Here is a 27852-nt window from a genome sequence, read left to right on the forward strand (position 1 = left end):
AGGATGATAGTCCTATAATGGAATAAAAATGGCAGAAAATGATTTTTAAAAAATCATTTAGCAAATATTTGTTAAACACTTACCATGTTGCAAGGTGATGTGCTAGGTACGCAGGCATTTTTAGGAGCCATTTCTGGTGTTTCATTGTTTGAGCCTATGAGATTCTGTTCTGTTTCCAACCACTCTCTCACCTTTTAAATGTATCCCGTGTCAGTCTGGATCATTCCAGGTCTGGTAAGAGAGATGATAAAATGTTAACATTGCCCACTATTTATGTTCTTGTTATTCCAACTGATTGAGTTTCCAATTTTGTTGGAACTTTCCTGCCTAGACTTTAATTCTCCAGGGTAGAGTCAGAATGTGTTGAAATGACCTCCTAAAGGAAAGAAAGGGAAAACAGATCACCTCATACAAAATACGTTTTTGCATCGTAGGCTCTGAGGATAAAGTATGTGGCTAGATGAGTACCGTACCAGAACCTTAATGCTGTTTAAACATACGGATGAGTGCGTTGTGTGTATTTTGTGTATTTTAAAATTGAGATTTTTGTTTGAACAGTATCTTTCATTTGTTGTATTTCATGGTGACTTATCATAATAGACTGCTTTAAATCGTCTGAAATAGCAAGACATGAATTTCAACAATGACTTCCCCAAGGCTAGAGAAGTCAGCGGGAGCTGAAACCGCTAGGTAGACAGTTTTGTTTTTTTTTTTTTTAACTCATATGCAAGTGTAAAACTTTTATGAGGCTGCTTTAATGAGGCCCTTTGGGATTTAGAGTTATTTATCTAAGCTCTTACTAAAAATGAAAACTTTTCTATGTTTAGCCCTGGAAAGCAAAACTGATCCTAACAATACCGTAAGCTGGGAGAATGAATCCTGTTCTGCAGACTGACTCAGAAATAAAGTGCAGGAACTTTGGGGCTAGTGTCTTCAGCACTGATGTGATGGGAATGGGATAGTGACAGCAGAGCCAGTATTTCAAAGTCTCCTTTAACTAAAAAAGTTCAGCTCTACTATGCTGGTAATTTAGGGTGTGATATGACTTATTGAAATGGCTTCCAGCCCAAGAGTCCTGTTTCCCAGAGCACTCCATTGTCTCCATCGGAATTGAGTTGCCCCAGGACAGTGTCATCGGGTACAAGGTCTGTGAGCCCTTTTCATTTATGGCATCTGCACTTGTTGAAGTCTTTGACTTCTGCCCTCCCATGCTGAGAAGTGGGACATAGGAGAGAGGTTGTTTCCAAGGTTAATGTGCCCAAATCACTCGTACGTAACCCAGCGGAAGAACTGAAGCTGCCGCAGGAAAAACTTTGCAATCGTAAAACTTGCTCAGCTTCTTCGTAGGTATCTTCTGGTTTGATGAGTCTGGGTACTGCAGTGAATCTGTTCTCAGACAGACACTGGGAGTTCAGATTTTAAAATATCTGTGATGCAGTACAATTATGGGGAATGAGGACATTGTGAGGGGAGAAAGCAAATGTTACAAAACCAGGGGCAAGATCTTTTGCAGACTTTAAGAGCTTATCAGAGTCAATTTAGCTTGGGTGTGTCCAGTCCAGTTGGCAGAAATTTTAAGAAGAGAAAGTGGGCAGGTAAATGGATGAATCCATGGATAGAAAGGTAGGGTAGAGAGATGGATAGACAGATAAAACTTATTGTTGATAATATGATTGTTGGTGGATAGGTTTCTGTGCTAAAGAATGAGTAAAAACAGTTGGACAAACAGACACATCTGAGTGAGAGCATGGTGACAAATGCAGAATTTTGAAGACGTGTATGAACTGACCACAAATGAAAACCTGTAGCCACTGAGCAATTTTGGATTATCTTTAAGGATCTTTCTTCAACAATTAACCTTAATAGTACTAATGTAAGTCACTGGAAGTAGTATATCACTTAGTGGAATCTGGGAACTTCTGAGTTTCCACCTCTGATTCTGAGACAATAAAGAGAAGAATAAGGGTGTGAAACACACAGATGATATTTCTAAGGAGGGAAGCACAGGACCACCAGCTGGCAATTATGGTGCAGCGTATGGAGGTGACAGAAGGCAAACACCAAGAGAGAGGCTGATGGCAGAAATGTTGGCTGAAGTCCAGAGGTAGAGGCAGTACAAGCATGAAAATTTAAACAGGTCGGGGAAATGTCAAAATGCACTTAAGTTTAGGAACTTCTATTCTGGAAGAATCTCAAAGCAGTTGCAGATGGGAGGAAGACTGTGTGTACACTTGGTTTTAACTCTTCAACTTGAGCAGCTGTGTTAACAGTTGAGTTGCTAGGCACTGTCAGGAATAGACTATTTTAATTTTGGAGAAACCCAACTGTTAAAACAGCTGTTTGGTCTGATTAGACTTAAGCTGGCTCTGCTTAGGTAACACAACCTAGTGGGATCATAGCACCAGGCAGATTGGCTGTTACTGTGATTTTATTGGACATAACAAAAAGACGAACGGATGCTAGGTTGACTGCGAGGTCGGACACTGACTTTCCGAAGAAACCACACTCTCTTGTTTATTTTGGCAAAGTGCAAAAGCAACTATCATGGGCTTTTACCTTCCAAGTTCCAAGTTCATGGAAATTACCTGAAATAATTTTGCCTTATGTTCCTTGGATGCAAGCTTTTTGTTCCTGGCACTTAAAAAAAAAAGTCTCCCTAGTTTTTCCTTTTTTTTTTTTTTTTTTTTTGCAGTACGCAGACCTGTCACTGTTGTGGCCTCTTCCGTTGCGGAGCACAGGCTCTGGACGCGCAGGCTCAGTGGCCACGGCTCACGAGCCCAGCTGCTCCGCGGCATGTGGGACCTTCCCAGACCGGGGCACGAACCCATGTCCCCTGCATCGGCAGGCGGACTCTCAACCACTGCACCACCAGGGAAGCCCTGTCTCCCTAGTTTTATTCACATCTCCTAATAATACATAATATACCTGCTCAAGTCACCTCAAGCAGTCAGTCATTTGTATACTTATTTTGTATTCTTTGTTTTCTAAGCAAAAAATGCTGTTAATAGCAACCAACAAGTGTGTCAATTTGCAGGCAACAGATTTTTAATGTCTAGAGCAACTTGAATGATATCACTGACAGTGATGAAAATCTTGGATTCCAAATTTACCATCTCAAGTACTTTTTTTCATGGAAAAGACGGCTGATAAGGTTAGTTTCAGTAAATTTTTAAGTTAAAGGTTTAAAGTACTTGTAAGATGATTTAGTTGATTTCTTGCATAAAAACTAATTTTACTTTATGTAATGTTAATATATATTTTAAACATTCAAAGATAGGTTTCATTTCATTTTTTTCAAAATGAAAATAGCTTGACTTCTTATATGATCACCAAAATAGTCACATTCATTGTAAACATTTGAAACAATACAGGAAAATATAGTATAAGAGAGCAAGCAGAATTCTTATAATTTCAGTCCCCGTAGGAAACTGCTATTAACATTTTGGCACTCTTCCTTGTATATACCTCTTTATGTACATTACACAAAAAGATATGGTTAGAAGATTTAGTTTATATAAATTAATTTTAGCTATATTATTGTTCTTTATTCTTCTTTTGCTTTGTTTTTAACTTGTCAAAATAGTGTGACTGTCTTTCCATGTCAGTGTAGATCTGCAGTCATCATTTAGGTCTTCATTTTTGGGGGTTTCATATTTTGAAGTAGTGACTTATTTTTGCTAGTTTCTAAAATTCAATGTTGTAAGTAATTAGAAAGCAGATTTGAAGATGATGCTTGGGATGTTAAGAAGAGATAAACTTAGCTATCAAAAGTATACTTTCACTGAAAATATATGTTTCTTTCACCAACTAAAGCAAGTTTACAGGTTTCAAAACTTTGTATGAATAAGTTAACAAAAAACCCTAAAATAAACAAATGGGACCTAATTAAACTTAAAGGCTTTTGCACAGCAAAGGAAACCATAAACAAAATGAAAACACAACCCACAGGATAGGAGAAAATATTTGCAAACAAAGTGACCGACAAGGGATTAATCTCCAAAATACACGAACAGCTCATGCAATTCAATATCAAACGAACAACTCAATCAAACAATGGACAGGGGAAGATGGTGGAAGAGTAAAATGCGGAGATCACCTTCCTCCCCACAGATACACCAGAAATACATCTACACGTGGAACAACTCCTACAGAACACCTACTGAACGCTGGCAGAAGACCTCAGACCTCCCAAAAGGCAAGAAACTCCCCACGTACCTGGGTAGGGCAAAAGAAAAAAGAATAAACAGAGACAAAAGAATAGGGACAGGACCTGCACCAGTGGGAGGGAGCTGTGAAGGAGGAAAGGTTTCCACACGCTAGAAGCCTCTTCGCGGGTGGAGACTGCGGGTGGCGGAGGGGGAAGTTTCGGAGTCGTGGAGGAGAGCGCAGCAACAGGGTGCGGAGGACAAGGCGGAGAGATTCCCGCACAGAGGATCGGTGCTGACCGGCACTCACCAGCCCAAGAGGCTTGTCTGCTCACCCGCCTGGGCGAGTGGGGCTGGGAGCTGAGGCTCAGGCTTCAGTCGGATCGCAGGGAGAGGACTGGGGTTGGCGGCGTGAACACAGCCTGCAGGGGGTTAGTGCACCACGGCTAGCCGGGAGGGAGTCCGGAGAAAAGTCTGGACCTGACGAAGAGACAAGAGACTTTTTCTTCCCTCTTTGTTTCCTGGTGCGTGAGGAGAGGGTATTAAGAGCACTGATTAAAGGAGCTCCAGAAGTGGGCGTGAGCCACGGCTAACAGCGCGGACCCCAGAGACGGGCATGAGATGCTAAGGCTGCTGCTGCAGCCACCAGGAAACCTGTGTGCGAGCACAGGTCACTATCCACAGCCCCCTTCCGGGGAGCCTGTGCAGCCCGCCACTGCCAGGGTCCCATCATCCAGGGACAACTTCCCCGGGAGAACGCACGACGCGCCTCAGGCTGGTGCAACGTCCCACTGGCCTCTGCTGCCGCAGGCTTGCCCCACATCCGCACCTCTCCCTCCCCCCGGCCTGAGTGAGCCAGAGCCCCCAAAGCAGCTTCTCCTTTAACCCCGTCCTGTCTCAGCGAAGAACAGACGCCCTCCTGCGACCTACACGCAGAGGTGGGGCCAAATCCAAAGCTGAGCCTTGGGAGCTATGAGAACAAAGAAGAGAAAGGGAAATCTCTCCCAACAGCCTCAGGAGCAGCGGATTAAAGCTCCACAATCAACTTGATGTACTCTGCATCTGTGGAATACATGAATAGACAATGAATCATTCCAAATTGAGGAGGTGGACTTTGAGAGCAAGATTTATTATTTTTTCCCCTTTTCCTCTTTTTGTGAGTGTGTATGTGTATGTTTCTGTGTGAGATTTTGTTTGTATAGCTTTGCTTCCACCATTTGTCCTAGGGTTCTATCCGTCCGTTTTTGTTTTTTCTTTTTAAAAAAATGTTTTTCTTAAATTATTTTTTATTTTAATAACTTTATTTTATTTTATCTTACTTTATTTTACCCTCGTTCTTTCCTTCCTTCCATCCTTTCTTTCTTTTCTTCTTTTTCTCCCTTTTATTCTGAGCCGTGTGGATGAAATTCTCTTGGTGCTGCAGCCAGGAGTCAGTGCTGTGCCTCTGAGGTGGGAGAGCCAACTTCAGGACACTGGCCCACATGAGACCTCCCGGTTCCACGTAATATCAAACAGCGAAAATCTCCCAGAGATCTCCATCTCAACACCACCACCCAGCTTCACTCAACGACCGGCAAGCTACAGTGCTGGACACCCTATGCCAAACGACTAGCAAGATAGGAACATAACCCCACCCATTAGCAGAGAGGCTGCCTAAAATCATCATAAGTCCACAGACACCCCAAAGCACACCACCAGATGTGGACCTGCCCATCAGAAAGAAAAGATCGAGCCTCATCCACCAGAACACAGGCACTAGTCGCCTCCACCAGGAAGCCTACACAACCCACTGAACCAACCTTAGCCACTGGGGACAGACACCAAAAACAACGGAAACTACGAGCCTGCAGCCTGCAAAAAGGAGACCCCAAACACAGTAAGATAAGCAAAATGAGAAGACAGAAAAACACACAGTAGATGAAGGAGCAAGATAAAAACCCACCAGACCTAACAAATGAAGAGGAAATAGGCAGTCTACCTGAAAAAGAATTCAGAGTAATGATAGTAAAGATGATCCAAAATCTTGGAACTAGAATAGACAAAATGCAAGAAACATTTAACAAGGACCTAGAAGAACTAAAGATGAAACAAGCAACGATGAACAACACAATAAATGAAATTAAAAATAGATGGGATCAAAAGCAGAATAACTGAGGCAGAAGAACGGATAAGTGACCTGGAAGATAAAATAGTGGAAATAACTACTGCAGAGCAGAATAAAGAATAAAGAATGAAAAGAACTGAGGACAGTCTCAGAGACCTCTGGGACAACATTAAACGCACCAACATTCAATTTATAGGGGTTCCAGAAGAAGAAGAGAAAAAGAAAGGGACTGAGAAAATATTTGAAGAGATTATAGTTGAAAACTTCCCTAATATGGGAAAGGAAATAGTTAATCAAGTCCAGGAAGCACAGAGAGTCCGATGCAGGATAAATCCAAGGAGAAACACGCCAAGACACATATTAATCAAACTGTCAAAAATTAAATACAAAGAAAACACATTAAAAGCAGCAAGGGGAAAACAATAAATAACACACAAGGGAATCCCCATTAGGTTAACAGCTGATCTTTCAGCAGAAACTCTGCAAGCTGGAAGGGACTGGCAGGACATATTTAAAGTGATGAAGGAGAAGAACCTGCAACCAAGATTACTCTACCCAGCAAGGATCTCATTCAGATTTGATGGAGAAATTAAAACCTTTACAGACAAGCAAAAGCTGAGAGAGTTCAGCACCACAAACCAGCTTTACAACAACTGCTAAAGGAACTTCTCTAGGCAAGAGACACAAGAGAAGGAAGAAACCTACAATAACAAACCCAAAACAATTTAAAAAATGGGAATAGGAGCATACATATCTATAATTACCTTAAATGTAAATGGATTAAATGCTCCCACCAAAAAACACAGACTGGCTGAATGGATACAAAAATAAGACCCGTATATATGCTGTCTACAAGAGACCCACTTCAGACCTAGAGACACATACCGACTGAAAGTAAGGGGATGGAAAAAGATATTCCATGCAAATGGAAACCAAAAGAAAGCTGGAGTAGCAATTTTCATATCAGACAAAATAGAATTTAAAGACTATTAGAAGAGACAAAGAAGGACACTACATAATGATCAAGGGATCGATCCAAGAAGAAGATATAACAATTGTAAATATTTATGCACCCAACATAGGAGCACTTCAATACATAAGGCAAATACTAACAGCCATAAAAGGGGAAATCGACAGTAACACATTCATACTAGGGGACTTTAACACCCCACTTTCACCCATGGACAAACCATCAAAAATGAAAATAAATAAGGAAACACAAGCTTTAAATTATACATTAAACATGATGGACTTAATTGATATTTATAGGACATTCCATCCAAAAACAACAGAATACACATTTTTCTCATGTGCTCATGGAACATTCTCTGGGATAGATCATATCCTGGGTCAGAAATCAGGCCTTGGTAAAGTTAAGAAAACTGAAATTGTATCAAGTATCTTTTCCAACCACAGTGCTATGAGAATAGATATCAATTACTGGAAAAGATCTGTAAAAAGTACAAACACATGGAAGCTAAACAATACACTACTTAATAACGAAGTGATCACTGAAGAATTCAAAGATGAAATCAAAAAATACCTAGAAACAAATGACAATGGAGACACAACGACCCAAAACCTATGGGATGAAGCAAAAGCAGTTCTAAGAGGGAAGTTTATAGCAATACAATCCTACCTTAAGAAACAGGAAACATCTGGAATAAACAACCTAACCTTGCAGCTAAAACAGTTAGAGAAAGAAGAACAAAACACCCCAAAACTAGCAGAAGGAAAGAAATCATAAAGATTATATCAGAAATAAATGAAAAAGAAATGAAGGAAACGATAGCAAAGATCAATAAAACGAAAAGCTGGTTCTTTGAGAAGATAAACAAAATAGATAAACCATTAGCCAGACTCATCAAGAAAAAAAGGGAGAAGACTCAAATCAATAGAATTAGAAATGAAAAAGGAGAAGTAACAACTGACACTGCAGAAATACAAAAGATCATGAGAGATTACTACAAGAAACTACATGCCAATAAAATGGACATCCTGGAAGAAATGGACAAACTCTTAGAAATGCACAAACTGCCAAGACTGAATCAGGAAGAAATAGAAAATATGAACAAACCAATCACAAGCACTTAAATTGAAACTGTGATTAAAAATCTTCCAACAAACAAAAACCCAGGACCAGATGGCTTCATAGGCGATTTCTATCAAACATTTAGAGAAGAGCTAACACCTATCCTTCTCAAACTCTTCCAAAATATAGCAGAGGGAGGAACACTCCCAAACTCATTCTACGAGGCCACCATCACCCTGATACCAAAACCAGACAAGGATGTCACAAAGAAAGAAAACTACAGGCCAGTATCACTAATGAACATAGATGCAAAAATCCTCAACAAAATACGAGCAAACAGAATCCAACAGCACATTAAAAGGATCACACAGCATGATCAAGTGGGATTTATCCCAGGAATGCAAGGATTCTTCAATATATGCAAATCAATCAACGTGATACACCATGTTAACAAATTGAAGGAGAAAAACCATATGATCATCTCAATAGATGCAGAGAAAGCTTTCGACAAAACTCAACTCCCATTTATGATAAAAACTCTGCAGAAAGTAGGCATAGAGGGAACTTTCCTCAACATAATAAAGCCCATATATGACAAACCCACAGCCAACATCGTCCTCAATGGTGAAAAACTGAAAGCATTTCCACTAAGATCTGGAACAAGACAAAGTTGCCCACTCTCATTCAACATACTTTTGGAAGTTTTAGCCACAGCAATCGTAGAAGAAGAGGAAATAAAAGGAATCCAAATTGGAAAGGAAGAAGTAAAGCTGTCATTGTTTGCAGATGACATAATACTATACACAGAGAATCCTAAAGATGCAACCAGAAAACCACTAGAGCTAATCAATGAATTTGGTAAAGTAACAGGATACAAAATTAATGCACAGAAATGTCTGGCATTCCTATACACTAATGATGAAAAATCTGAAATTGAAATCAAGAAAACACTTCCATTTACCATTGCAACAAAAAGAATAAAATATCTAGGAATAAACCTACCTAAGGAGACAAAAGACCTGTATGCAGAAAATTATAAGGCATTGATGAAAGAAATTGAAGATGATACAAATAGATGGAGACATATACCATGTTCTTGGATGGAAGAATCAACATTGTGAAAATGACTCTACTCCCCAAAGCAATCTACAGATTCAATGCAATCCCTATCAAACTACCACTGGCATTTTTCACAGAACTAGAACAAAAAATTTCACAATTTGTATGGAAACACAAAAGACCCCGAATAGCCAAAGCAATCTTGAGAACGAAAAATGAGGCTGGAGGAATCAGGCTCCCAGATTTCAGACTATACTACAAAGCTACAGTAATCAAGACAATATGGTACTGGCACAAAAACAGAAATATAGATCAATAGAACAGGATAGAAAGCCCAGAGATAAACCCACGCATGTATGGTCACCTTATCTTTGATAAAGGAGGCAGGAATGTACAGTGGAGAAAGGACAGCCTCTTCAATAAGTGGTGCTGGGAAAACTGGACAGCTTACATGTAAAAGTATGAGATTAGATCATTCCCTAACACCATACACAAAAATAAGCTCAAAATGGATTAAAGACCTAAACCTAAGGCCAGAAACTATGAAACACTTAGAGGAAAACGTAGGCAGGACACTCTATGACATAAATCACAGCAAGATCCTTTTTGACCCACCTCCTAGAGAAATGGAAATAAAAACAAAACTAAACAAATGGCACCTAATGAAACTTGAAAGCTTTTGCACCGCAAAGGAAACCATAAACAAGACCAAAAGACAACCCTCAGAATGGGATAAAATATTTGTAAATGAAGCAACTGACAGAGGATTAATCTCCAAAATTTACAAGCAGCTCATGCAGCTCAATAACAAAAAAACAAACAACCCAATCCAAAAATGGGCAGAAAACCTATATAGACATTTCTCCAAAGAAGATATACAGACTGCCAACAAACACATGAAAGAATGCTCAACATCATTAATCATTGGAGAAATGCAAATCAAAACTACAATGAGATAGCATGTCACACCAGTCTGAATGGCCATCATCAAAATATCTGGAAGCAATAAATGCTGGAGAGGGTGTGGAGAAAAGGGAACACTCTTGCACTGCTGGTGGGAATGTGAATTGGTACAGCCACTATGGAGAACAGTATGGAGTTTCCTTAAAAAACTACAAATAGAACTACCATATGACCCAGCAATCCCACTACTGGGCATATACCCTGAGAAAACCATAATTCAGAAAGAGTCATGTACCAAAATATTCATTACAGCTCTATTTACAATAGCCAGGAGATGGAAACAACCTAAGTGTCTATCATCGGATGAATGGATAAAGAAGATGTGGCACAATGGAATATTACTCAGCCATAAAAAGAAATGAAATTGAGCTATTTGTAGTGATGTGGATGGACATAGAGTCTGTCATACAGAGTTAAGTAAGTCAGAAAGAGAAAGACAAATACCGTATGCTAACACATATATATGGAATTTAAGAAAAAAATATGTCATGAAGAACCTAGTGGTAAGACAGTAGTAAAGACACAGATCTACTAGAGAATGGACTTGAGGATATGGGGAAGGGGAAGGGGAAGGTGTGACAAAGTGAGAGAGTGGCATGGACATATATACACTACCAAACGTAAAGTAGATAGCTAGTGGGAAGTAGCCGCATAGCACAGGGAGAGTAGCTCCGTGCTTTGTGACCACCTACAGGGGTGGGATAGGGAGGGTGGGAGGGAGGGAGACGTAAGAGGAAAGAGATATGGGAACATATGTATATGTATAACTGATTCACTTTGTTATAAAGCTGAAACTAACACGCCACTGTAAAGCAATTATACTCCAATAAAGTTGTAAAAAAAAAAAATGAGCAGAAGATCTAAATAGACATTTCTCCAGAGAAGACATATAGGTGGCCAAGAGGCATATGAAAAGATGCTCAACATCGCTAATTATTAGAGAAATGCAAATCAAAACTACAGTGAGGTATCACTTCACCCTGGTCTGAATGACCATCATCAAAAAGTCTACAAACAATAAATGCCAGAGACTGTGTGGAGAAAAGGGAACCCTCCTGCACTGTTGGTGGGAATATAAATTGGTGCAGCCACTATGGAGAACAGTATGGAGGTTCCTTAAGAAACTAAAAATACAGTTACCATATGATCCAGCAATCCCACTCCTTGGCATATATCTGGAGAAAACCATAATTCGAAAAGGGACATGCACCCCAATGTAATAACAGCACTACTTACAATAGCCAGGACATGGAAGCAACCTAAATGTCCATTGACAGAGGAGTGGATAAAGAAGATGTGGTGCATATATACAATAGAATATTACTCAGCCATTAGAAAGAATGAAATAATGCCATTTGCAGCAACATGGATGGACTTAGAGATTATCATACTAAGTGAAGTAAGACAGAGAAGAGACAAATATCATATGATATCACTTATATGTGGAATCTAAAAAGATGATACAAATGAACTTATTTACAAAACAGAAACGGACTCACAGAAAATATGTAGAAAACAAACTTATGGTTACCAAAGGAGAAAGGTTGTGGGGAGGGATAAATAAGAGTTTGCGTTTAACATATACACACTACTATATACAAAATGGACAATCAACAACTGTGTAGCACAGGGAACTCTACTCAGTATTCTGTAATAACCTAAATGGGAAAAGAATCTTAAAAAGAATGAATATAAGTATATGCATAACTGAGCCACTTTGCTGTACACCTGAAACTAATACAACATTGTAAATCAGCTATACCCCAATATAAGATAAAAAGTAAGTAAAAAGTAATAATAATTTAACAAAAAAACTTTGGTTATAAATGAAATATTTTTGTTATTTTAAAGTAAAGTATTAAACAAAAGCTTTTCTGGTTGGACCATCAAGAAGCATTGTGTTGCTATCTTCCTATTTCTTAGGCTACAAAATGCAAGCTTTCCTCATTTTAACATTCACAGATAATTTCTTATTATAGTATAAATTTGTTCATAGGATGGCAACATTTTTCTATTCACATTGTGTTGTATTGCTGTTAAAAAAAAAAAAAAGACAAGTTAGCTTTTGTAGCTCCCCTAATGTCAGTAAATTCAGGTGTTTAACTGCCTTTCATCAGCTCCTGAGAATAACTGGAAAACCTTTCTAGAATACTGATTTCTTGAGTATCCCACATTTAATACCCCATTCCCACCCCCACTTACACACACATTTATGCAGGGATGATTACCCACATTTTCAGTGTCTTTTTCATACTTTGGTCCCAGATATCGAGAACAGCCTCTCCAAAATGAACAGAATGTAAAATAGTGAAAGCCAGTTATCAAAGATAGCTCATTTGAAGTGTATGGTGGCAAGGAAAGGGAAACTATATATTTAATAATTAAAAAAAAAATTGTGGCCTTTGGGGGTTTCGGTGAAATTGCTCTCAGGTTCCAAAAGCTTTCATTTAACAAGATTTCTTTCTGCCTTGGAAAAATTTAGTCAAACATTTCCCTCTTTGACTCGAGGTGCTCACCTAGGGGATACTTCTTAATCCATAAAACCTTTGAATAGAACTTTGGAGTATACTTGCCAGTTTCCATAATCACATCTCTTTAGGGTCCGCTAATGGGTAAATGATAGATATAAAATTTAGGAGACTCTGTGGCCTGACCTGGTAGATCTTATGGTTTATATTCATTTTATTAAGGTACAGAAGAGTCAAATTGTTACGGGGGAATTGAATTTAAGTTGGTAGAAGTGAATTTTCTCTATGCAAGATAACTTGGACATTGATTCTCTGACCTTACCTGAAATGGGTGTGGCCATCTGGGCTTTCACGTTACCAGAGTTACTTTGACGTGTGTAAGTTAGTGATCTTGGCATTTGGATTCTCATCTCTCCTCATAGAGGGACAGAAATTTTAGTCAACAGGATGTATCTTCTGATGAATCAGAGAGAGCCACTTGTGAGGTAGGGTCATGCAGTCCAGTTACTAATAGCTGGGATACCAAGATTGGCCAGGCCTGATTCATCTAAATGAGTTACACCATTGCCAGCTGCCCTCTCGTGAAGGAAGAGTGTCTGGATTTTCAAGAGAAGGCCATCTGAGAGTGGACTTAGGAAGAGTTATAAAGAGTAGCCAGGGACACTGAAGATGACGGTATTCAGTAAAGGCAGGGGAGAGGAGGGGTGGATGGCGCAAACTACCAGGAAACACCCCTTCTGAAGCCACGGGCTGATACAGCTCCGATAGATCATCTCTCTCTTCTCTGCTGAGACCAAATGTGTTTTCACTGAACATCTCAACACGGTCACTGCCAACCGATTTGAATTGAGAAATGAAGATAACCTGTTTGTTATACCAGGTCTAGGAAATATACCAGGTCTAGGAAATAATAAAAGAAGAAGTCTTAATCCATTGCTTTGTACTTCATGCATCATAAGCACTTTTCCATCCACATTGGCAAAGGACTTAAACTGTGGGACAGAGTAGGTAGTGTTGATCAATGGACGTGTTGGCTGCGGTGGCACCTGATGGGACAGGGAAGCTAGGGAGCCCCAGTGTGAGGTTTATTTATGAGAATGTCATCAGAGTGGACCTAATTTATTACATCCCAACCTCATACATTGACTTCAGTTACTCAGGAAAGTGGTTAAAGGACTGGAAATGCATTTCTCAGTCTCCTTTTCAACTAACTTCCTCTGGTAATGGATTGAGATACAAATGTGAGCCAGGAGACTTTCTCTTTAAAATGCTTCAAAATTTTTTTCTAACTGGTTATACTTACTAAAATATGCTAACACAAATACAATGATGTATAATTAGTTGGAACTTTTAAAATATGTTATCAAACATGGTAAATTAGAAATCAGATTCTGACCTAAAAAACAGTGGTTCTTATGCTGAGGTCCATGAATGTTAAAAACATGCTAAGTGAAAGAAGCCAGGAAAAATAAGTTCATATATTGTATGATTCCATATATATATGAAAGGAGGGCATGAATGGGCTTGGGGAATTCGGTGGTCTGAGAAACAATCAAAATTCTGTGCAAAATTTTCTTTGTATAAATAAACGAGGGCTTTCTTGGTGGTGCAGTAGTTGAGAGTCTGCCTGCCGATGCAGGGGACACGGGTTCGTGCCCCAGTCCGGGAAGATCCCACGTGTCGCGCAGCGGCTGGGCCCATGAGCCATGGCCGCTGAGCCTGCGCGTCTGGAGCCTGTGCTCCGCAGTGGGAGAGGCCACAACAGAGAGAGGCTGCGTACCGCAAAAAATAAAAATAAAAAAAACACCGTTGTAGGGAGAGACTTCATAGTTTTAATCATATTATCACAGAAACCTGTGACGTTCAAATGGTTTGGAAATCGCTACTTGAAAGACTTTTAAAAAATGAATTTGCATCCTTTGTCCTCCTTTTATAAATATGCAGTAGTTCTTTCTATCACAATGGTTTCTGCCCTCTGCCTGTGATTTTTAAAGATTTTTTGTTTATTAACAATACCATTAAAAAAAATAAAGCCCTTATGGCTTATGAGTTTGTTGTAGTTTCTTAGATTTTTCTGGAAAGTTTCTTTTTTAGAGATCTGTTTTTTACACTTATGCCATTAACACATCTTGACTTTAATTTTGAATATGGTATAAGTTTTTAAATTTATTTTCTTCCAAATATCCTTTTGTATACTTGACATTTTCTACAGTTTCAAAAAATCTGAAGGACTAACTGGCCTCTTTAGATGGACTTCTTTAAATTATGACATCTCTAATGATATTACTTCTAATTATGAAGTTTCTGGCAGGCATGTTCGTAGGGTCAGTTCTCTTCTTTAGTGATAAGGATAACGCCAGTCCGATGTTCTCAACAACTGGTATCTTGCAATATTACAGTCATTTACAAAAAGCAAAATCTCTTATTGTTTTTTGGCATGAATTAATACACTTAATTTTGAGATTGCCTTGTTGGTATCTTATTTAAGCAGAACCATTTTCCCCGTGCTTTCTGATACATGGGAGAGAGAAAGAAGTTTATATCTCTCTCTTGATAAGCTTATAGGTCTTAGGAGCAAAGTTTGAAAGCCATAGCTTTCAGGAATTGTGTACCAAAATCTCTTCTCTCAAGAGCCCTTTAATTCAAAGAGAGTTGAAGGACTGTTTTGACATTTGTGATTTAAAAAGCTCACTTTTTTCCTGTGATTTTCAAAGAAAACACTGTAATTTCAAAGAAATACTGTTCATCACTTAATGGACCTTATTTTGAAATTTATAAGCAGTAGTTGGTATGTGCATTTTTCAAGTTCTATTTTTACGAATTAGTAGTTTTAAAATATTTAAATATGATGGAGTTAATACAGCTTATCATAACAGATATGCCAGTACATTTAGTTGTTGCAGAATTTTGTGTTGTTGACAATGTAAGAATTTTAAATTTTTTGACTCTTTTTCCAAATTATGTGTTAAAAGGTTGTATGTTTTTAATGATTCTAGCACTAAGTTTTGGTCATTTGCCTGATTTGGTATTTTGACAGCTTACATTAATGAGATTATCTTTGTTAAAGCTTTGAAACTGAATTTTAAGAATCTACAGGTATAAACAATATTATATTTCAACATCATTAATAAAGGCTGTTTGCCTTTTTAGGTCTTTCTAGGACTGAAGTGTCCGATTCAACTACTAAAATTTGAGAAACTTGAGATTTAAGTTAAATATTTTCAAGTTGAGCTCTTTTATACCGTATTACAGTGTGTTGGACTCTTTTGATATAATTGTAATTTTTGGCAGAGATGTTATATGATCTCTGTTTGTCATTTTTGCCTTTGTTACATTAAATGACCTCTATGTTTCCTAGAAGACTGTATCACCTTTCTATTTTCTCAGGTTCTTTTCTTAATATTGATGGGTGTTTGATTCATTCTCAGTTTCACTATTTTTGTTAGAAGTGATGGAAAATGACTTTTTTTCTCCTTCTCATTGCCTCTTTAAAAATAGATAGGCCATAGCTGCTTCTCTAGGGAATTTTGTCAAGGCAGAAGTTTAGAAATAAAGATGGTGTGTCCTCTGCTCACATTTGGTCTCTTAGACTAAGGTCACCTGGCTGACAGCTCTGGTCTCCTAGGAAGGCTTTTCCTCTCCCAGTGCTTTAAAAATCACAGAAATAGGTTTCACTTGATATTTAGTTCATTATTCTGTTTGAAGTGTCTTGTTGATTTTATAGGTCGAATGTGATTTAGGTCTATGATGTCTTTGTAGGAAATAACAGAAATAATCCAGATTCTGGATGATTAGAATCCTGTTTCTTAAAACGTTTATATCATTAACAGAAATTTGTATTGATATTTGAGCTATGGGTGGATAGTCTCAAGTATCAGCTCTGGCTTAAACAACACATGCCCTAAATAATACATCATGAGTTTGGTACTTATATTAAGATAAACTGAATTTTCTCCCTCTTTCCTTCCTGTTCTCATTTCTTTATTCCTTAATTAGAAAACAAAAATTTAAAACATTAACTGAAGTTTTGGGGAAAACCTACCCATAGCTGTAACTTTCCAAAACAGCTATTTTCATTTTTCATGTATTACTTTCTCATTTTCTCTACAGATATGGATGTTTCATGTGATTAAAGTAATGTTTTATGCAATTAAAATTGTAAAGAAAATTTATAAGTCTTAACACTAAAAAAATACGTCCTGGGCAAATGAAATGTGTACTGAGAAAAAAAAAAAAGGATAGGATGAATATCAGGATTTGAGAGCCATATTAGGTCCAGCTGGATTATCTGATGTCAAAAATAAGGCTGTTCAGGGCTTCCCTGGTGGTACAGTGGTTGAGAGTCCACCTGCCGATGCAGGCGACACGGGTTCGTGCCCGGTCCGGGAAGATCCCACATGCCGCGGAGCGGCTGGGCCCATGAGCCATGGCCTCTGAGCCTGCGCGTCTGGAGCCTGTACTCCGCAACGGGAGAGGCCACAACAGTGAGAGGCCCGCGTACCGCAAAAAAAATAAATAAATAAAAAATAAAAAAAATAAGGCTGTTCAAAGTATTAAAAAATGACATGTTCTGAGATATCTAAAATTTATCCCAAAGAGGACTCAGGAGATAGGATTTAGATCAGAGTAAGTAAAATTTTCTTCTCTCATTGCAAAACTTGATAAATATCAGATATATCTGCTTTCAAACTCTAATAATAAAATTTATGTAAAGCAAAAAACTAAATAAAATTTATCCCATTATTTGCCCTTGGGCTTCTCTATTTTTTTGGATAAAATTTATTAAAAAATATCTGCTATGCTTTTGCTCTGTTTATGATATAGCAAGAAAAGAATGAGATTTAGGTGGAGAGGAACATGCTTGAGTTTCTTCTCCATCACTTACTCTGTGATCAGTACAACGTTCTTCACCTTTCTGAGCTTCAATAGAGATAAAAATTGTTAAATCACAGAATACTTTAAGATTGGATTGAAAATGCTAGTTTTGGATTTACATGCCATACACATAGTTACAGAGAAACATAACTAATTAACGTATAACTAATAATTGTATTTTTTCTTTGTGACTATGGTTATCATTTGTGGAATGAATGTCCTTTTTATGTAAATGTTGGTGGTTTGATACATTGGTTAGGTTATGTATAAACTCCAAGATCTTATGAGGAAACTTGGCTTATCCAAGATCACTTGCTGGTGAGTGACAAGGCAGTGCTAATGTATTTTATTTTCTATTTGAGTGTCCTTTTTGATAGGTCACTCCGTAGCCACTTAGCAGCATGGTGATACCTTTAAACAGCATTTAAACACTCCTTTGTCTGCACCACAGATCACATCAACATCATAACATTAACTTGTTTCTGATTATAAAAAATAACACTTGGAAAATAAGAAAGAATAAAATGTAAGAAACAGGTTATTATATTCCTCTCGTGGAAATAACCGTTTATATTTGTGTTGCCTCCTAATTTTTTTTCTCACTGTAGAACTATTTTCGCTTACTGTGACATAGGTGTATTTTCCCATGTCCATCTTACCACCTTTCTTATTCAAGTTTTAGAATATATATGTAATAAAGTAGCAGCTTAGAAAGGATAAAATAATTTCCTACAGAAAAATGAAGATACTCTTAACTCTATCTTTTACAAGCTAAAAAGTTAAACTGCAGAAGAAACAGGCATTGGCAGATTCCTTTACTAAGGTCCTACCTGTGGTTTGTTTGGAGAGGATAATGCTACTTATGATGTCTTCAGAGGTCAGTGTGGTACGATGGGGAGAGAGCAAGTCTTTGAATTCGGGCTCGCTTGAGTGAATCCTGGCCCCATCATCCACCAGCTGCATGATGCTGGACCATCACTTAAACTCTCTGGCCTCTGGTTTCCTCAACTTTAAAATGGGACGAACATGCCTGCCTTTCAGGGCTGCCGTAGGATTAGACACAGCAACCGTCAATAGAGTGCCTGGCCCGCCGTCTGGATGGGTAGGCACAGGTGAGATGATAGTCAGAAGCAACCTAAGGCCTAAGACTTGTCAAATTTAAGCATTCAATATGGAGAGCATGTTATAGCCATAAGCCAAGATATAACTCTGTTCTGAAACGATTTATTTGTATAATTCACCATTTTTTCTTTCTCTTGCAAATATGATTACTGCCAAAAGAGGAGAAGAAAATGATGAAAAGTGAAAGTGGCTTCAGTCGATCTCTGATTGGCAGGACCCTTCGCTATGAGCTGCAGCAGCCCCGGTCCAGGTTGTGGTGTTCCCTTCATCTTGGGGGACACCCTTGCTGACAGTCTGCAGCATGATGAGCCAGGGTTAGGTTTGGGGGTTTCACAGATGAGTCCTCAACGGACATTCATGCTCCAGGCCTCCTCTTGTTGAGGCAAGAGATCCAATTCAGAAAAAGCAAATACCTTTTCAAGACACTGAAAATAATTTCAGAATGAAAATAGCTTTAGTCAGACCTATGGTGGGTGATAGGGCAGGCGGTATCAATTCTGAAAACTTAAGTTGTTGATTGAACATACAGTAAAAGTGAAAAATCACTATTGCTTTTAGCCACTAAAAAAGTCAATACCTGGGTGTATCTGAGGAACAACACCACCAACCTTATCTTTATTTCCACACTAGCTGTAGAGTTAGAGGAATCCACAGACCATGGTTGCTCATGTCTCATCTAGGATGAGTCAGAGATGTAGACACAGCCCAGATAAGAATACAAGGAGGGTGGTGGTTAAGGATTGTAATAGCTACAAGTACGGTATTAAGCAAGTAGTTAATTCTCATAAGGGAAACTGGAGGATGTCTCTAAGAACTGTGACCTAAGTGGTTCTTGCAGGATGAACAGAAGTTCACCAGTAAGGATAACAGCCTTCTAGGCCCAGAAGACTGTATGAGCAAGACACAGCCTGTGTAGTATATTGCAGTTCAGGGAATGGAAAGTAACCATGTGGTTGTGGGTCCTAAGGAAGGGGGAGGGGAGGGTGAGCTTGAAGCCACCGCGCTAGTGCGACAGTTGACTTTTACCAAAGACAGCAAGATTTTTACTTTCATGCCAGTGAAATGTTGGGAATGTTATATAGTTGGTAAAAGCAGAAAGAATAACTTAGCCAATCAATAGAAAAGAGTAATTTTTTAAAACATAGAAAAAGCACTCAACTGTGCACCTGCTGAAATAGACCATTTTTTAGGAAAGTGGACAGTGTCCTATCTCAGTCCAGCTAGCAGGCAAATGCTGCAGAGTTAACTCCCCAGCACACGTCAGAGATGTATCAGCCTAAGTAACCTGGTGGACCACACAGCTAAAGCATCTGCTATGGCTCGTCATAGAAAGTGTTAAATCCCTTATGCCCTCAACCACTGATGCTCTCTCAACTTGGCAGAAGTCACCACTGGTTCGGTTAAAGGTACCTTTACAGAGAGAGGTTTAAGGAAAGGCAAACATGTATTTTTAAGAGGAAATATATATTTAAAATACACATATATTACTCTTTCAAAATTAGGACAGTGATAAGAAACACTTTGGTAGGGGCACAGGCAGGAAGTACTCAAGTAAATAGAGTTGATAGCATAAGACCCGTGCTCTTCTCAGTACGTTGTATTCCCAATGCTTTCCTGATTTTCCCTTTACTTTAAGCACTAGATGGGAAGTCAGGAAACCAGGATTCAGAGCCAGCCACAGCGTCTTCTGAACATCTGCCTCATCTCAGACAGGTCTCTTTACTTTTCTAGCCCTCCGTTCCCTCTCCCCTCCCTGGTGAGAGGATTTTCGAGTAGGTCCCACAGGAAGTAGCAGAGCTGCTTCACGGGCCTCTCTGGAAGATGACGGGGTCTTCCGCCAACCCTTCCCTTCCAGGAGAGCAGCTTCACTCTCGTTTGTATTATGAACAGGGGCTTTTATAAGAATTATTGATAAAAGGATTCTATCACTTTTTAAAAGTCTGGAAAAAAAAAACAGAACCAGGTATTTCATGGGGCATATCCAAGTCAGAAAGAATTTCCACATCTGGAGAATGGGATAACAGTAGTTCCATTTCATAGCTATCTGGGGGTTGAACACGATTACTACATGTGGAACAGGGCGTAGAACAAAGGAAGCGTTTGACGTGTTAGCTATTAACCCCCCACCCCAATAGGTCCCTCACAAATGAGACTGCATTTCATACAACTCTTAAACTTTGAGTATGAGCTGTTGACCTGAAAAAAATTGCCTAATCCGTCTGTTTTCTATCAAAAACACTCTAAAAATGTCTTGTACATGTTCTCTGTGAATTTTTAGTATAACCACTTTATTTCTATTTCTTGTACATCGCCCTTTCTCTCCCACAACCAAAAGTTTTCTCCTTACATCAGATTTTTGAAATACGTCTGACCGGATGCAGTGATGAAGTTGCACATATTGGTGTGTTTCAGGCTCGCCAGCTCGTGGGAAAGTGACGTCAGTGTCCACTGCCTCACCCTGCCCTCTGCAACCTGCTTGGAGCTGCTGTTGATATTGTCAAGGAGCAATGCCACGTTGCCTCCCTCCCTCCGCTGCATGAATTCTTTCCAGGTAAGGCATGGCTCCTTTACCACGGCGTGATTTCTCAGTTTGACTTGTTTTCGTTTTTTAAGGACCCTGTCTTTAACAGGCGCTAGCCCACGGAAACCCACATTTTCACAGGATAGTAATAACGAGCACAACGCGTGTATTGCCTTGTTCTGTCTCTTTCTAAATGGAGCCTCAGAACTGATTAGATAATTGTCTAGTAGTGGCCGAACCCATGTCTCTCTAACCTGGGGCTTGTTGTCGTCATCTCCGTCTTTCCCGCCTCTGAGAGAAGAGGCGGGAACGTTCGGCAAAGACACTTGTGAATGCCACTTCCCTTTTCCCAGCTTTGCCCTAGAACAAGGATTTTCGGCCAGCATTAGTATCTTTGCTGCTTTTAGCTTGCAGTCAGATTGCCAAATGGAGGTTTAACAGCGGCTGCATCCTCCCCCCACGCTCGGCACCTTTTCCCTCTCTCCCCACTCCCTCCCTTCTCTGGGTATTTATCTGTGCTCCTGGTCAGAGCAGTACAGAACAGAATAACACATGTGGACTGACCAGCAGGAAGACACCTTCCCTGGTAGGCAGCTAGCTAGTTGTCACCCAGGTGGCATATGAGAATTCACATGTTGGCTGGTCGCTTCGCTTGTGACCATAGAGCTACTGAATGTTACTGAACTTATCTGTGACTCTCAGCATTGGAAAAATATTCCCAAGCCCTCTGAGCCTGTTGAGCAGGCCACGTGCATTGCTGAGAAATGACTGAACGTGGGTGGCTTGTTTCCACTTCTGAAGGGTTGCTGATGTGTCCTGAGATAGCTTCAGAATTGGTGGGTATTGCTTGGTGCGTCTCTGTGGTAAAACAAGACGTGGATTTTCCTATGAAATATAGCTCAGGGATTTGGTAAAAAGAATAATAATAATAACTGCTCCATAATAATTTGCATCCATATTCTCCTGGTACTCTGTTACATTGATTGTCTCTGTGATTTTCTTCCTGATACACACATTTCGGACTTTGGCTGTGTGATACCTGTTTGAATTGATCATTGCTCGATGATCAGCTTGAAGGTCCTAGATTCAAGGACCAGAGAGAACACCTTCCTATTTTGTAGGAGAGGACACTGAGACCCAGAGAGTTGGAGTCAGTTGGCCAGGGAGTAGCCAGCATGTTAGAGATAGAGCTGGACTCGCCAGGCTTATGCTGGGTAACAGCTTCTGCTACCCAAATTCAGTGCTCGCCGAAGCCCCAGGAGGTGGACGGGGTGTGAGTGGTCACATCTGCCTTGGAATGTCCACAACACCCCCTTGTTATGTGATTATTGTAATTATTTGTCGACTGCCCTGAACTGGAACTGATTTAAAATTCTGTGTATCAATCCATATTTCTTCTAAGTTTTGCTCTTTGGATTGAACATTGAATAACACAAAAGTTCACCCACCAACTTTTATGGGAGATGCGAGAAACTTAACAGTGGGGGAGAGAGGCTGGAAGACAATTATTTTTTATTTCACTCCCGTCTACACTGTTGGAAGTTTTTATATGATGGATGAGTGAAGAGCAAAAGAGATGACTCGGACTTGGAGGATTTTACAGCCTGTTGGGGGAGATAGAACTGTCATCCATGGGTGATATAAATCTAGAATCATTTTATTACAAGGTAGCCTACGCGCAAGTCTTAAAGAGATTAAAGGTAAAAGAGTAATCTAGGTCGGGCGTGGGGGATTTGAGAGGAGGCCCAATCTGTATTTCTTCTCCAGGAGACGGAGGAAAAGCAGCCCCTTCAAGGCGCTCACCTCGAGCACACATACACACACAGGTACGAAAGCCTGGCCCGCCCTGCGTGCCATCCGTGTTCGCTCCCGGCACCTGTCATCACAGGGGCTCTCACCATCAGGATCATTGCTGACTGTCCCTCTCTATTAGTGACTGTGCTTCTGCTTTCAGTGCATTTGCTGAACATGATTGTCAGGGGCACACACACTTTTCCCAGTTTCAAAGGTACAGAGAAACTGGACGCGGGTTCACAAACAATGTCTGCTAAAGAGATCTTGTCCCTGCCGTTACCCCTGGAAAGATGCATTCTTATCAAGGACACACCAGGAATTGACTTCCCCACGCAGGCCTTCACTCCAAGATAAAGGATCAGGGAACAGGGGAGGATGTCTGTCAGGATTAGAAAGAGATGCTCTGCTTTTTCATCTTCGAAACACCTACCTCATTAGTTATTACAATGGCAAGGAACTGGGCTGCTAATGTTGCCCGTGTTGGGGATTTATTTCTTCGAGTGGAAACTCACTTTAGTGCGCGTTTTTTTTTTTTTTTTTTTTTTACAAAAAGCTGTGTTGGGGCTTCCCTGGTGGCGCAGTGGTTGAGGGTCCGCCTGCCAATGCGGGGAACACGGGTTCGTGCCCCGGTCCGGGAGGATCCCACATGCCGCGGAGCAGCTGGGCCCGTGAGCCATGGCCACTGAGCCTGCGCGTCCGGAGCCTGTGCTCCGCAACAGGAGAGGTCGCAACAGTGAGAGGCCCGCGTACCGCAAAAAAAAACCAAAGAAGAAAACCCATAGAGATAAAAGAGCTGTGTTGGCAAGAGCTGTAATATAGTAGAATGACACTTGTTAAAGATACCATCTTTACATTTCCAGTTCTCTAACTTTGCAGGGCGAGTCAGTTACTGTGAGCAATGCTGCTTTTTCTGTAAAAATGTTATTTTAGGTTTCTGAGGCTTCAGACAGCACTACTGCCTGAGCTCTTATCACTGCCAAATACCAGAAGGAAGGGTTTATCTTATTAGTTAGAGCCATTAATGTATATGAAATTCTAACTTCTTAAATTATAGTGCAACATTTCTCCCAGGTGAACAGGGATATCGTTGGGTGTTTTTTTTATACTTTTCACTTCTGCTCTGGTCCAGTCCCTTAATATCCCTGGTATGATTCTGAGCAAACAATGTAGGATTTGGTTGAGAATCACATACCATAGTTGTTGCAGCCCCAAGAAGGATGGACTTACCACGTCACTCCCCGCTTACGGTCCTTCTGTGACTTTCTATTGCAGTGAGAACAAAATCCAGACTCCTTCTCCGGACCCACAAAGCCCAGCAGTATCTGTCCCTACCTCCCTCTCTGGCCTAATCCCCTGCTCGCTCCGTCTCACTCACTCTGTTCCAGTCACACTGGCCTTACTTCCTGCTCCCTCTCGTGGGCTGGTCCTGGCTGCAGGGTCTGTGCACTGCCTGTTTTCTGCTTCCAGGAGAATACTCTGGACCAGAGCTTTGCATGGCTGGGTCCTCTTGTCTTTCAGGTCTCAGCTCAGGTGTCCCTTCCCCTAAGAAGCCTAACCTCACCCCCACCCCCTGTCCCTTACTAAATTCCCCGATCCCTGTCACCATTATTCTATAATCTCACCTCGTTTTATTTTCTTCATGGCTCTTTTCACTATTTACAGTGCTTTTTCTTTCTTTTTTTTTTGTTTGTCTTTTTTCCTGTACAAAAATGTGTGTTGAATGAGAACAGGGAGAATGTCTATTTTTGCTCAGGGTTGCATCAACAGAACTTAGGACAGTGCTCGGCTGTAGGAAGCATTTAATAAATATTGGCTGGCTGGCTGGCTGGAGATGGGTGGACGGACGCACCAGTAAAATGCAAACTGGCATGGCCATTTGACATTCTAGAGAATTCCAAAGGACTGAGCTAGGGAGAAGCAGAGGCATGGGCAGTACACCCTCAGGGGCAGAAGCAGCACCTTTTTCCCTGCCAGGACAGGGTGGACTCCAAGGGCAAGGTCCACATTTGAGATGTCAATAAGACTGAGCATAGATGGGTGTCTGAAATGACAGCCTGGAGCTCTGTACAAATGAGAAAGACTCGAAGAAGGGGTCGACCTTGGAAGGAGCCGGTGAGATCCAGGATAAGCAGAATGACCAGTAGACAGGTCCAGGCTCCCTCTGAGCCCTGGAGACCACAGGAGGGGAAACCGGAGTGATGCTTTGGTGCCAGAAACTGAGGCAGAGGGGACTGGGGGTGTCGACGGCTCCTTTGGAGGGGGCAGGCGGCAGCTGCTGCCACTGTAACTGCTGCCAGTTTGATTCCCCTCTGAGAGCTTCAGAGCTCTGGGGGGAGGTGGCAGAAGGCAGTTTCCATATCCATCTTGGTGAACCGCATCCAGCTTTTTAACCCGAAGTCCTGCAATGGCAGCTTTAAATCTGAACAAGGTCTCTGGAAGGTAGAACCTTAGAGCACCCAGGTTGGATCCAGGACTGGGTCGGGGCGGCTGGGTTTAATGGTTCTATGCCTCTTTCTTAGAATCTTGGACTATTGTAGCTGGAAGGATCAACTAGTCCAATGACCTTACTTTTATAAATAAGAAGCAGAGCCAGGAAGGGTAAGTTGTTATCGGAGACTGAAACTCTGAGTCCTACGTTAGGCTTTTTGGGCTACACCTGATTTTCCCTGTTCCGTGGGACACAAGTTGCTTAGCATGTAAATAGGTGTCACTCATAAAAAACCATGAGATATTTAATCATCAGATAATAATAATGCAAATTAAAATAGCTAATATTTATTCAGTGCTTTCTGTATTCCAGGCCCTGTTCTCAACGATTTGTACTTATTCGTTCATTTCATTTTTATGAGAAACACCATGAGGAAGGTATATTATCAATATTATTCCCATTCCACAGGTACAGAAACTAAGCCAGGGAGATTAGCTTGCCCACGCTCACACAGCTAGTGAGCGGAGGAACAGAAGGTTCAAAGCCTGGCTCTAGACTGCACCTCCACCCCCATTCTTAACCACCAGATAATGTTGCCTATTAAAAGAAGTTTGGTTCAACAAAGTTAGATCTTTCTTTTTTAGCTGCAAGACTTTTCAGGGCCTTTCAAGCGTATACAGGGGCAGTGTGACCCTCCTAGTTGAAGAATGTAGGAAATGCTCTTAAAATTTGATATCAGGAAGACTTTTCCTCAGGGCGTTTTATGGGATTAATGCTCTCAGAGCACAGATGGGGAGACAGTGTCCTGTCCGATCTTGAAAGATTTGGATGACCGTGACCGAGGCAGAGCGCTCACCTTCTCAGTCTTTGTGTCAGCCTTGTTTATCTCCCAGAGAAGTAGTGCTGCAGGCTTAGTGGATTGTCAGAAGGATAGCATCTCTCCCTTTAGTGACGAGGGGGTTCTCCTCCTGGTCTGGGCCACGTGGGTCCGAAGGTTCGACAGGAACAAGATGTGCCTACGGCCCCTTGTGGTACACACTGACCCTGCCTGGAGGCCCAGCAGGCCCTTGGTTGAGCGTTGCTTTCCCGGTCTGCACCTACTGCCCCTTCCGTTTCGCTCAGACCTCATCCAGTCTAAACACAGCGTCGCTAGGTAGTCATGTGGCAAGGGCTCCCATGAATAGATGGGGCCGTCTGGCTCAACTCCGTCTCTCTCCTAACCGATGGCTGGACTCCCACCGAGAACTCCCAAGGGGAGTCTACCTCGGGAGCTTACACTCAACTGAGAGATTAGGAATGTTCTAAGGCCTTGAGCTCCGAGTTCAGGAATCCCCTTTTGTTCATTCGCATACCTTACCTCTAACTCCAAGCTCTGTCCACTGCGCCCGGCCATCTAAACTGTGTGGATGGCATTTTCCAGGCCATAGAGCCCCAGAACTGAGGCTTCTTTTTCTTACCCAGGTAAGTTGCTACATCCTACAGTATTTAAATGTTTTCACAGACATTATCCTTTTTAAAATCCTCACAACAACCCTCATGTTAAAAGGGGCATGGAATTCCATGGTGATCCAGTTGTTAAGACTCCATGCTTCCAATGCAGGGGCACAGGTTCAATCCCTGGTTGGGGAACTAAGATCCCTCATGCTGCGCGGCGTGGCCAAAAAAAAAAAAAAAAAAGATCGTTTTAAAAAAATAATAATAATAAGGGGTAGAACGTAAGTAATGTAGGCAAGATCACGTCACTACCAAAACGCAAGGCTGTGTTTCAAACCTAGGTCTTCTGGTTCTGAGTCTATTACGTATTCCATCTCATGGCAGTTACATCAAAGAAAGTACAAATGGTCCTGTCATTGCCCTGGGCCTTGCGCATCTTAGTTTTACCACATGGCAGCAACAGTATCTCTTTTATTAATACCATCCTTTAGAGAACGACAGCCTTCAGCTAAGGGGGCAATATGAGCGGTATGGATCCTGGCAAGTAAGTTGAACTTCATCAGACTATCGTTTTATGTGTATGCTGTGTGGCTGTATAGTGCAGTGAACATATGTAGAAAAGAAGAAACAAAAGAGCTTCATAGAGCTTATCTATTTCCACCTGACAGGCTTAGTCAGGGAAGCTTCCTCAGCTCTTGATGGATTTGAAGTCATAGACTGTTCCACGGGGGAAGGTGAAGCTGATGAAGCGCCTTGACTAAGGGTCGCGTATACTTTTCCAGAGGAGGAAATTCTCAGTGATGTTACTTGTGTGTAGTTTGATTTTTTTAAAATAGATCTTTATTGGAGTATAATTGCTTCACAATACTGTTGCACAACAGAGCGAAACAGCCATATGCACACACAT

At 40.8% G+C, this 27852-nt stretch overlaps 1 protein-coding gene across 6 annotated transcripts in view; it reads left to right on the plus strand.

The window, feature by feature from the left end:
* Window positions 1–27852, plus strand: part of UBE3D (ubiquitin protein ligase E3D) — a 161443-nt gene that overhangs the window by 79899 nt on the left and 53692 nt on the right. For 4 of the 6 annotated variants that reach the window (XR_009521956.1, XM_060030293.1, XM_060030295.1 and 1 more), the window contains one exon: window positions 21181–21319. Coding sequence is in view for 5 of the 6 variants with exons in the window: in XM_060030293.1 (XP_059886276.1) it covers window positions 21181–21319 (139 nt within the window). In the remaining variant the exon portion in view is untranslated. Of the gene's footprint in view, window positions 1–21180; window positions 21655–23056; window positions 23438–27852 lie in introns of those variants that run through there. The other 2 variants (XM_060030297.1, XM_060030294.1) reach the window with 2 other exon arrangements.

This window comes from Delphinus delphis, chromosome 14 (assembly GCF_949987515.2).
Source record: "Delphinus delphis chromosome 14, mDelDel1.2, whole genome shotgun sequence".
NCBI classification, from domain to species: Eukaryota; Metazoa; Chordata; class Mammalia; order Artiodactyla; family Delphinidae; genus Delphinus; species Delphinus delphis.